The sequence below is a fragment of the Carya illinoinensis genome, chromosome 5, assembly GCF_018687715.1.
Source record: "Carya illinoinensis cultivar Pawnee chromosome 5, C.illinoinensisPawnee_v1, whole genome shotgun sequence".
Lineage (NCBI taxonomy): Eukaryota > Viridiplantae > Streptophyta > Magnoliopsida > Fagales > Juglandaceae > Carya > Carya illinoinensis.
In genome coordinates this window covers 24,304,363-24,315,606 of record NC_056756.1, presented here as the reverse complement: position 1 = coordinate 24,315,606, position 11,244 = coordinate 24,304,363, and the positions used below count along the sequence as shown (strand labels likewise).

The window sequence follows — 11,244 nt, the reverse complement described above, 5'->3', positions numbered from 1 at the left end:
AATATGCTTACTACCAAAAGACTAAGATTGAAAAGAAATTCAATGAGATGTTGGCTAATGGAGGTTTGATATTTCTCAAGTCTGATTTTCTAGGTGAAGAAGAAGGATGGCACATGGAGATTTTGCACTGACTACCAAGCCTTGATGAGGCTACTATCAAGGATAGATTTCCAATTCCGACCATTGATGACATGTTAGATGAGCTTGGAGGTTCGATATTCTTCTCCAAACTCGATCTAAGGGATGGATACCATCAAATAAGTGTGCATGAAGGGAAAATTCACAAGACTGCTTTCTGAACTCACAATGGCCACTTCGAGTATTTGTTGATGCCATTTGGACTATGCAATGCTCCTTCAACTTTTCAAGTATGCATGAACCAAATCTTTAAGCCGTATCTAAGGAGGTATGTATTCGTATTTTTTGATGATATTCTTGTTTATTCGAAGACATGGGAGGATCATTTGGAGCACTTGGAGATTATTTTGGGGGTGCTACTTGACAACTCTTTCTATATTAAGTTGACCAAGTGTGCATTTGGCCAAAGGGAAATTGAGTACTTGGGGCATTTGAACTCACATGAGGGGGTCAAGGTGGATTCAAGAAAGGTTGAAGCTATGATGACTTGGCCCAAACTGAAGACCATCATCGAATTGAGGGGATTTCTAGGGCTCACGGGTTACTATAGAAAGTTTGTCAAAGATAATGCTTCCATTGCAAGACCACTTACCAACATGCTCAAGAAAAATAATTTTGTTAGGAGTGAAGAGGGGGAGAAGGCATTTGAAGCTTTGAAGAAGGCCACGACAACTACACCCATCCTTGCTATGCCTAATTTTGAGAAGACATTTGAACTATACATGGATGCAAGTAATGTGAGGGTAGGTGCGGTTTTCATACAAGAAGGGAGGCCACTAACCTTCATTAGCAAGGCCCTTGGTGTTTAAAAGAAAGGGTGGAGTGTGTATGCACAAGATATGCTCGCCATCATAGAGGTCGCGAGGGTATGGAGGCCTAATTTGTTGGGCAGAAGTTCTTGATAGTCAGGGATCAACAACCTTTGAAGCATCTTTTGGAGCAAAGAATCACCACTCTAAAAATTACTTGGTTCTGAGTTTCAATTGGTGTATAGATCGAATAGGGAGAATCGCGTAGCCGATGCCCTATCTAAGAGGAAAGATGTTGAGGTATTGGAGGCCCTCTTGGGTCCTTCATGGGAGTTTGGAATGTGATTAGAGAGGGAGTAAAAAATAATATAAGGTGTAAGGAGGTGATGGAGAAGCCAGATGTGGATGCTAAGGGAGTAGAAAATTATGAGATAAGTGATGGACTTTTAAAATATAAGGGGAGAGTAGTGATGTCGAGTGTGGGGGAGCTTAGAAGGAAGATCTTAAGCCACTTTCATGATACCAAGGAAGGGGGACATTTGGGGGTGTACCATACTTGGGTAATGATGGCTAATTTGTTCTATTGGGATGGCATGAAAGAAGAGGTGAGGGAGTATGTGAGGAGGTGTGACACTTGTCAAAGGGTGAAGAGTGAGATTAGCAAGCCCAATGGGTTGATGCAACCCTTATCGATCCCTACTCATACTTGGGAGGATGTTACCATGGACTTTGTGGAGAGGTTGCCACTTTCAAATGGATGTGATGGATCGCTCGACCAAGTATGCACACTTCATTGTAATGGTGCATCCATACACACCCAAGAGCATTGCTAAAATTTATGTAGATCAAGTGATGAAACTTCATGAGATGCCGAGAAGCATGGTGACCAAGACAGTGTACTCATAAGCAATTTTTGGATGGAGTTGGCCCAAAGTTCAACCTATCATCCCCAAACTGATGGCCAAAGGGAGTTGACCAATGAGACTCTTGAGCAATACCTTAGGTGCTTTGTGCACCATTATCTGAAGAAGTGGGAGGAGCATTTGGCATGGGTTAAATTTTGGTACAACACATCTACCACCGGTCAATTAAGTGACACCATTTGAGGCACTCTATGGGAGGCCACCACTAGTGCTTGTAGCCTATAAAGTGGGGAGTTCACCTAATGAGTTAGTGGATATGGAGCTTAGAGAAAGGGATGAGGTCTTTAAGGAACTCAAAAATAATTTGGCACATGCTCAAGACCAAATGAAGAAACACTTTGACAAGGGAAGGAGCATGGAGTCTTTTGAACCGGGAGAGTGGGCCTTTCTCAAGTACCTACCAAGAGAGCTAAGGCACTATCCAAGGTAACATTAAGTAACTTGAGGGCTAAGTATTTTGGCCCATATCAAGTATTGGAGAGGTGTGGATAGCTTGCTTACAAACTAGATCTACTGGCTAGGGTCCACATTCATCCTATTTTTCATGTCTCATGGCTAAGGAGGAAGGTTGGAGATCCAATTAAAGTAGTGAGTGAGATGCCCATGGCGGATGAAGAGGGAAGAATGGTAATCCAACTCGAGAGAATCATGGAATATAGGCTTGTGAGAAAGGGTGGCCAAGTGAGAATCAAAGCCTTGTTTCAATGGAGGGGGTTTTCTAACTAAAGATGCTACATGGGAGAGTGTTTGGGTTCTCAAGGAACAATTTCCAGATTTGGACCTTGAGGACAAGGTTGTTCTTGAAGGAGTGAGGATTGATGGAGATGCAAGAAGGGCCATCCATAATGCCACTAGGAGGGCTAGGTGTGCCGAGGCTAGGAGGGTGACATTGGGGTTGCATGCATGGCTCTGGTGGTGGAGTCTTGGGTGCACAAGGCAAGGCCACCTAGAGGAGGATCAAGTTGTTGGCAAATCCCTTGATCTTAGGGGATGATTGGAAAATCTCTTGAATTTATGAGAGGAGGCAAACCCCTTGATTTTAGGAGATTGAGCAATTTCTGGAGTGATGACTGAATCTGTTCCTTCAAATTAGGAAGATTATCTATTTATTAATTTGTTTAGTTTGTTTCCTTTATTTTAGGCATTGTTAAGATTGATCCCTTAATTTTAGGAGTTTGATTTATTATTACATTGTGATCTTAAAAGAAGTTGATTGGGGAAGGACTAGCCAAACCCTAGTACTATTTATTTCAGCTTATTATTGTAATTCATTATTATGCTATTTTGATGAATGAGAATTTTCTCTTCCAATTTTCAGAAATTGAGTATTAGCATGAGTTAGTCTTAATTTTGACCTTCCATGTGATACCCCGTATTACGTGTACTTTTATTAAATGATTATTTAAGTTATTATAATTAGTGATTCTCTTGTTTTAAATTTAATGTGTTAATAGACTATTTCATATTTTTAAGCTGTGAAATTTATTTTAATGTGCTTTCTTAATATTAATTACTGTTCATTATTTAAATTTCTCTTTGTTCTAAATTATTTTATTGTTTGGTTTTATTATCTTCTTTTATTTAGTCACTGTGTTTAAGTTATTTTATTTAAATTGCTGTTTTGAAATCATTTTTCATTGAATCAGTTTTGAGTCCACGTGATGAAAAGGCTAGAACTCATTTTCTTTTATTTCATTTTTCTTTTTTCTTTTTCTCTTTCCTTTTCTTTTTCTTCTTTCCTTCTTTTTCTTCTTTTTCCTTGCCTCCCAGCTATGAGTGACCCCCCTATTTCTCTCCGTGTGACCTCTTTCCCCAACCCACCTCCTTCCAGCGTCACCACCCACCTCGCCGGCTCCCCCTCACGCTGGCGACTACTCCCCTCCAATCCCAGCCTCTCCCTCACCGCCACCTTCCCCCACTCTGACCGGTGCAAAACTGCAAGTGCACAGTATCGTAGTTTTAGAGTAAAGTAATAAGAAGAGTATCGTCCTCAGGGATTGGTACCTTACGTTTACCAAATACCAAAATTATACTAAACTTGATTTTATCTAGAGGAATCACTAAAATTTTTGTAGTTGCAATTTAAACTAAAATTGACTCAAATAGAAATATAAAAAGGAAATAAAGCTGATGTTCGAAGATCAACTTAATGGGGATGAAAACTTCTAGGAAATCGATTTCACCTAATTCTTCACTATGCTTTTCTCATCCAGCTAACTTAATTTAAATCTCTTTTGTCTATTAGCAAATCTCTAAATCATCCAAAAGCCTCTTTCGATAGTCAATTGGAATTGACTCTTGGTTATCAATTCACACAAGCATATGCCAATTCAATAATCAAGGACGCAATAAGACCAAAGATTTAATTACTACATAGGTTCATACAAGTCTTTCAATCTCTATACTTACCTATGCTGAAATATCCAAGATCTACCCTATGATTCCCTCTTTCAATAGCAAATCACAAGATTAATTATCATCTAATCAATGGCCAGTTAATTAGAAGCAATAAACTCAGAATAAATCAGATAAGCAAAGAGAGAATTGCATTAAATTAGCATAGACAAACAACCATAGTTTGGAAATAGGTTACATCGTTTTCCTAGAATAAAGTAAATTTAGCTCATGCTAGAAATGAAATTCAACATAAACGAATTCACCATAATTGTTCTGAGAAGATTGGAAGAAAATAAACACTGAAAAATCCTCCTTGCAGCCGCAAATCGTCTTCAAAAGCTCAAGGGAACGATTCAAAGCTTTTCTCCCGTCCGTGCTCGTGTATAATTCTAATGTACGTGCAATAATTGGAATTCCCTCTCCAAAACAGATGATTTGAATCCCTCTAGCTATGTTTTTCTGTCCCAAGAAGTGTTCTCCAGTCAAAAGTCGCAGCCCTAGAGTGAAAAATTGCTTTTATATGGTGTGACGGCGGAAAACCTTAAATCTGTCAAAATACGATGTTCGCTCGAGTGGGGTGTCGAGCGCACATCGAGCGTTTGACTTTGTCTGATTTCGCTCGAGCATCCTATCGAGCGCACGTCGAGCGTTCGACTCTGCCTGATTTCGCTCGAGCGGCCAATGTCTCTGCTCGAGCAATCTTTGTTTTTCAGCAACCCGCTCGAGCTCCCTGTCGAGCGGCAGTCGAGCGTTTGAATCTGCCTGAATTCGCTCAAGCGGCCAAAAGCCTCCGCTCAAGCGAACTTGTAAAATCTGCAGTATGAAATTTTGCAAGTCATCAAATACCCCCAAACTTACAACTTTGTTTGTCCTCAAACAAAGTAGAAAAGCAAATGATAGTTTAGGCAATATCGACTCAACCCGAAAGAGAAGTATCATCACTCACCAAGCTTTTATGAATTTAGATTTCATCTCTAGTATCTTACTCTTTTAACATCAAGGATGGCAGGAAAATCAATCAAAAATTTTGCAATTTGTCAAGCAAGAGTTTGGCGTTTACTTCAACCTAAAGCTAAGACCTTGAGTGTGTATGTGATATAGTCAATTTAACCTCAAACCACCTGCAAACTCAGATAAAAGTAGAACAACCAAAATTAGAAGAATTCTCTTAAAACTTAACTCCATAAGTCCAATTTTCAGAAATCCTCTCCACTAATGTAGTCAACACCAAAATTAGAGATCAAAAGGTCTTTAATAAGGTTGTAATGATAGGCCACAGGGTGAGGGTTAAGAAAGAACTGGATATGGGCAATTAAATCAAACTGGGAAAATACTTAGTGAAAAGAACATCAAAAGAGAAACCCACATGATTCAAATCATAGCTCTTTCTTGGCAATATGCTCATACTTGTGGCATTATTATTGCTGTAATCACTGATGTAATACCAACAATTCCCTTAACAAAATCTGAGGTAATTCACACTCCGCTTAGCGATTTCTTTTTCTTTTTCTTTCTCTTTTCTTCTTCTTCTTCTTCTTCTTTTCTCTTTTTTTTTTTTTTTTTTTTTTTTCCTTTCCAGTTACTTCCTTTCTTCTTCTTTTTCTTCTTCTTCTTTGATCAATCAAAGCAAAGATAATATGGTTCATCATGAAACCAATTTTTCTCTTTTAAATGTAACTCTCCACTAAAGTATTTTCTCAAACTATCAAAGGTAGATTCATTGTTTTTCAGGCTTAGAGCTGGCATGGTTTATGTAGTTCAAAGAATAAATAAAGGCTTATGAAGGCTCAAGGGGGTTGACTATGGAAACACACCATGTAATGATGGCATGACATTTAGGATGACTGGGAAAGCTTTTTGGTTATGCCAAAGAAATGCCTAGATCATTTCTCTAATATTTGGTCTCAACTAGAATTTCGCCTCAAGGACCCATCAACGGATTCTAGAGCAAAGCAAAATCGAACCTCCCTCTTTCAATTAATTCAACTTCTTCTCTTCATAAGCAAAATGGAATAAGAGAAAAACGACTATGTGCTCAATTGTGTTCAAGGTCAAAGATTTAAACCACAGTACCCACAAAACTTCACTTGACATAAAAGAAATTTTTGAAAATTTTTCTCAAAGCCATCTTCAATCACAAATTTCAGAGTCATAGAAAATTCAATCTTACTCCAATGCATGCTTGGTAAGAGAATCAAACAATCCATCAACAACCCAAGACTTAGAAAACAAGAGGATCAAATGATTATAGGAGTTTACACCCCAGACTTAGAAAACACGAGGATCAAATGATTATAGGAGTTTACACCCCCAAACTTAAACTAAACAATGTCCTCATTGTAATGCAAAAGTAAAAAGGGTTGCAGAAATAAAGGAACTTCCCTAGTTTCATGGTGAATTTTCCGTGGATTAGAATTTTTCAGCTCTTTATTCATGCTAAATAAACCTCCCATAAGCGCTTGTTTTAAAGTCTACAGCCAGACTTTTCAATCATCATCAATTAGGATCTCCAAGAGGAATAAATGCATAGTTCCTCTCCATTTGCTCTCCATAGTAGTGCTTCAATCTTTGACCATTAACTCTGAAAATATTCCCTGTCTTGTCCTTCAAATCTACTGCTCCAAAAGAGAAAACTTCATGAATTTTATAAGGACCCGTCCATCTTGATTTCAACTTTCCTGGAAAGAGTTTGAGTCGTGAATTGAAGAGTAAAACTTGTTGTCCTAGAGCAAACTCTCGCCTAAGAATCTGTTTGTCATGCCACTTCTTCGTCTTTTCTTTATAGATCTTTGCATTTTCATATGTATCATTCCAGAACTCTTCCATCTCATTCAATTGAAGAAGTCGCTTTTCACCTACTGCCTTCAAATTAAAATTAAACTTTTTTACAGCCCAATAAGCTCTATGCTCCAACTCTACAGGAAGATGACATGCCTTTCCAAACACTAATCGGTATGGAGACATCCTAATAGGTGTTTTAAAGGCTGTACGGTATGCCCACAAAGCATCATCAAGCTTCTCGCCCAATCCTTTCTATTGATTTTGACCGTCTTCTCAAGGATGTTCTTGATCTCTCTATTTGAAATTTCAGCTTGACCATTAGTTTGAGGATGGTAAGCAAGTGCTATCTTGTGCTTCACACCATATTTAGGCAAAAGATTCTCAAACAACTTGTTGCAAAAGTGAGTCCCTTCATCACTAATAATAGCTCGTGGAGTGCCAAATCTTGTGAATATGTTCTTGTGCAGAAATTTGAGCACTACCTTTGCATCATTTGTTATTGTAGCAATTGCTTCCACCCATTTTGACACATAGTCAACTGCTAATAAGATATAAGCAAAACCAAAAGAAGGAGGAAAAGGCCCCATAAAATCTATTCCCCAAACATCAAACAACTCAACTTCTAAGATACCTTTCAGTGGTAACTCATGACGCCTTGAAATATTTCCCATACGTTGGCACCGGTCACAAGTTTTCACCAAAGTGTAACTATCACGAAAAATAGAAGGCCAATAGAACCCACTTTGAAGTACCTTAGCTGCTGTACGGGTGGCTCCAAAGTGTCCTCCATATGATGATGAATGGCAATGATGGAGGATGTCTTGCATCTCTTCTTCTGGCACACATCTTCTAATGATTTGATCAGGGCATCTTTTGAACAACAAAGGCTCATCCCACAGATAATAATTCACATCATGCAAAAATTTCTTACGTTGATGATAAGTAAGATTAGGTCGTAAAACTTTACAAGCTAGATAGTTAACAATATCAGCATACCACGGAAGCTTGATCTCACATGCAAACAACTGCTCATTAGGGAATGCCTCTTGGACCACTGAATCTGGTCTTTCTTCCTCTTGCTCTAATCGAGAGAGATGGTCAGCCACTAAATTTTCACTTCCTTTCTTGTCTCGAATCTCCAAGTCAAAATTCTTGAAGAAGGAGGATCCAACGAATTAGCCTTGGCTTAGCATCCTTCTTGCCAAACAAATAGCGAAGTGCTGCATGATTAGTGAATACTATCACCTTTGTCCCAATGAGGTAAGACCGAAATTTGTCACAAGCAAATACCACAGCAAGCATCTCCTTCTCAGTTGTCGTATAATTCAACTGAGCTTCATTCAATGTCCGGCTTGCATAATAGATGGCTCTAAACAGCTTGTCTCGCCTTTGCCCCAACAATGCTCCAATTGCAAAGTCACTTGCATCGCACATAACTTCAAAAGGTTTACTCCAATCAGGCACAATCACAATTGGTGCTGAAATTAGCTTCTCCTTAAGTGCATTAAAGGCCTGCAAACAAATAATATCAAAGTCAAATGTAGAATTTTTCTCAAGAAGATTACATAACGGTTTAGAGAGTTTAGAAAAATCCTTGATAAATCTTCTATAAAATCCCGCATGTCCCAGAAAACTTCTGATTCCCTTCACATTCTTTGGAGGTGGTAGTTTCTCTATGGTTGCAATTTTGGCTCGATCCACCTCAATTCCTTTAGATGACACTCTATGGCCTAGCACGATCCCTTCTTGAACCATGAAATGACACTTCTCCCAGTTCAAGACTAGATTTTTATCTTCACATCTCTGCAAAACAAGAGCTAAGTTATGCAAACAATGATCAAAAGATGTATCAAAAACTGAAAAGTCATCCATGAATACTTCCATTATATCTTCCACCATGTCAGAAAAAATAGCCATCATGGAACGTTGAAATGTCGCAGGGGCGTTGCACAATCCAAAGGGCATCCTCCTAAAAGCAAATGTTCCATAGGGGCATGTGAATGTAGTTTTCTCTTAATTTTCAGGAGCTATAGCAATCTGATTATACCCCGAATAACCATCCAAAAAACAATAGTAGGAGTACCCAGCCAATCGATCCAACATGTGATCAATGAATGGAAGTGGAAAATGATCCTTCCTTGTTGCTTTATTCAACTTGCGGTAATCCATGCATACACGCCATCCCGTGACCGTTCTTGTAGGAATGAACTTCATTTTTCACCACCGTCATTACACCCTTCTTTGGTACAACTTGCATTGGACTTACCCATGAACTATCTGAAATAGCATATATAATTCCAGCATTAAGGAGTTTCAAAATTTCAGCTCTCACGACTTCCTTCATTGCTGGATTTAATCTTTTTTGGTGCTCGATCGTTGGCTTGTAAAGCTCCTCCATTAAAATCTTGTGCATACAAATAGAGGGACTTATTCCTTTTATGTCAGAAATAGTCCATCCCAAGGCTATTCTATGCTCCCTCAATACACGGAACAACTTTTTCTCTTCTTCGGGTGTGAGTGATGTAGCAACAATCACTAGAAAGGTATCACTATCACCCAAGAATGCATAGCGAAGATACTCAGGTAATTGCTTCAACTCCGGAGTTGTATTTTTCTGCATCTTTTCTTTAGCAATTTCATATTCATCCTTTGGTATCACCGGCTCTAGCTTCCCCACTTCATTACTAAGTGATGTAACCTGCTGCAATGCTCCCAAAGCAAAAACATAGTGGAGAAATTCTTCACTTACAAAAGGCAAGTCAGATTCACAAACAGCAGAATTATTAAAATCAAAAGCATGAGATGAAGTGGTGATACAGCGTTCTAGGTGATCGGATGACATATCTTCTTGAAAGGCCTCTTCTACACATTGCTTAATGACATCTACCCGAAAGCAAGTACTTGGATCTTCTGAAAATTTCATGGCTTGGTAGATGTTGAACATAACCTCTTCCTTGTTTACTCTCAATGTTAATTCACCCTTTTGGACATCAATTAAAGCTCTTCCCGTGGCCAAGAATGGTCGACCAATAATTAGTGGGACATCTTCATCTTCCTCCATATCTAACACCACAAAATCAGCAAGAAAAATAAATTTATCCACCTTTACTAATACATCTTCTATGATTCCACGTGGATACTTGATGGACCGATCCGCTAGTTGCAAAGAAATTGTTGTATGCTTCATCTCTCCAAGTCCTAATTTCCTGCAAACAGAAAGTGGCGTAAGATTAATGCTAGCACCAATATCACATAAGACTCTATCAAAAAATGAATCTCGAATAGTGCAAGGTAAAGTAAAACTCCCCGGATCTTTTAATTTTTGAGGCAATTTCTTTTGAAGAATGGCACTGCATTCTTCAGAGAGCTTCACTGTTTCAAACTCTTCCAATCTTCTCTTTTTGGAAATGATGTCCTTCAGAAATTTGACATAATTTGGCATTTGTTCCAAGGCATCTGCAAAAGGAATATTAATGTGAATTTTCTTAAAAATATCCAAAAACTTAGAAAATTGCTTATCTAGTTTTTACTTTTGAAAACGCTGAGGATAAGGAAGTGGAGGAGCAAGAATAGGACGATTGTCAGGAAATGAAATTGTAGGAGGCAAGTCGGTCTCCTCTAGTGTATCATTGATAATCTCCTCTTCTTCTACTTGATCTTTGCTTTGGCCATTGTTTGCAGCGGTAGGGGTGGACTTGCTCTCCTTTAATGGTGCCCTCTTAATTTCTTTTTCACTCCTAAGTGTGATGGCCTTGCATTGTTCCTTTGGATTCACTTCAGTGTTGCTAGGAAAAGCACCTCTTTGTTGGGCATTGATGGTAGTAGCTAGTTGCCCAATTTGCACTTTAAGATTCTTCATAGTGGCTCCCATATTGCTACAATGAGTCTCAATGTTGTCCAACTGTGAATCAGTCTTTTTAAACCTTGCATTGGTCTCCTGAACAAGGGAAACCATGGCATCCTCAAGTGACATCTTCTTCTCGCTTGGTTGGCTATCAAATCCTGGAGGAGGTTGAGGTTGCAACACATTCTTTGTATTTCCATATGACAAATTCTCATGATTTCTAAGCCCTGGATGATAGTAATTTGGCATAGGATTACCACGATAATTGTAGTTCCGATTGTTGACATATTGAACTTATTCTTGACTCGCCTCATTGCTTGGAACTATCATACTTGTAGATGCAACATATTTTGTACTTTGTGGTATCCTTTGTGTTGTCAAGGCTGAAATCTGATGAGATAGAGTAGCTACT

General features: G+C 38.7%; 1 protein-coding gene across 1 annotated transcript; it reads left to right on the top strand.

The window, feature by feature from the left end:
• Positions 1 to 374: 374 nt before the first annotated feature.
• Positions 375 to 947, top strand: LOC122310213 (uncharacterized mitochondrial protein AtMg00860-like). The gene has a single exon (XM_043124094.1). The coding sequence runs from the start codon at positions 375 to 377 to the stop codon at positions 945 to 947; it is 573 nt and encodes a 190-aa protein (XP_042980028.1).
• Positions 948 to 11,244: the final 10,297 nt, after the last annotated feature.

Coding starts and splice junctions, on each gene's coding strand:
- LOC122310213 (XM_043124094.1), top strand. CDS start 375: ATGAACCAAATCTTTAAGCCGTATCTAAGGAGGTATGTATTCGTATTT.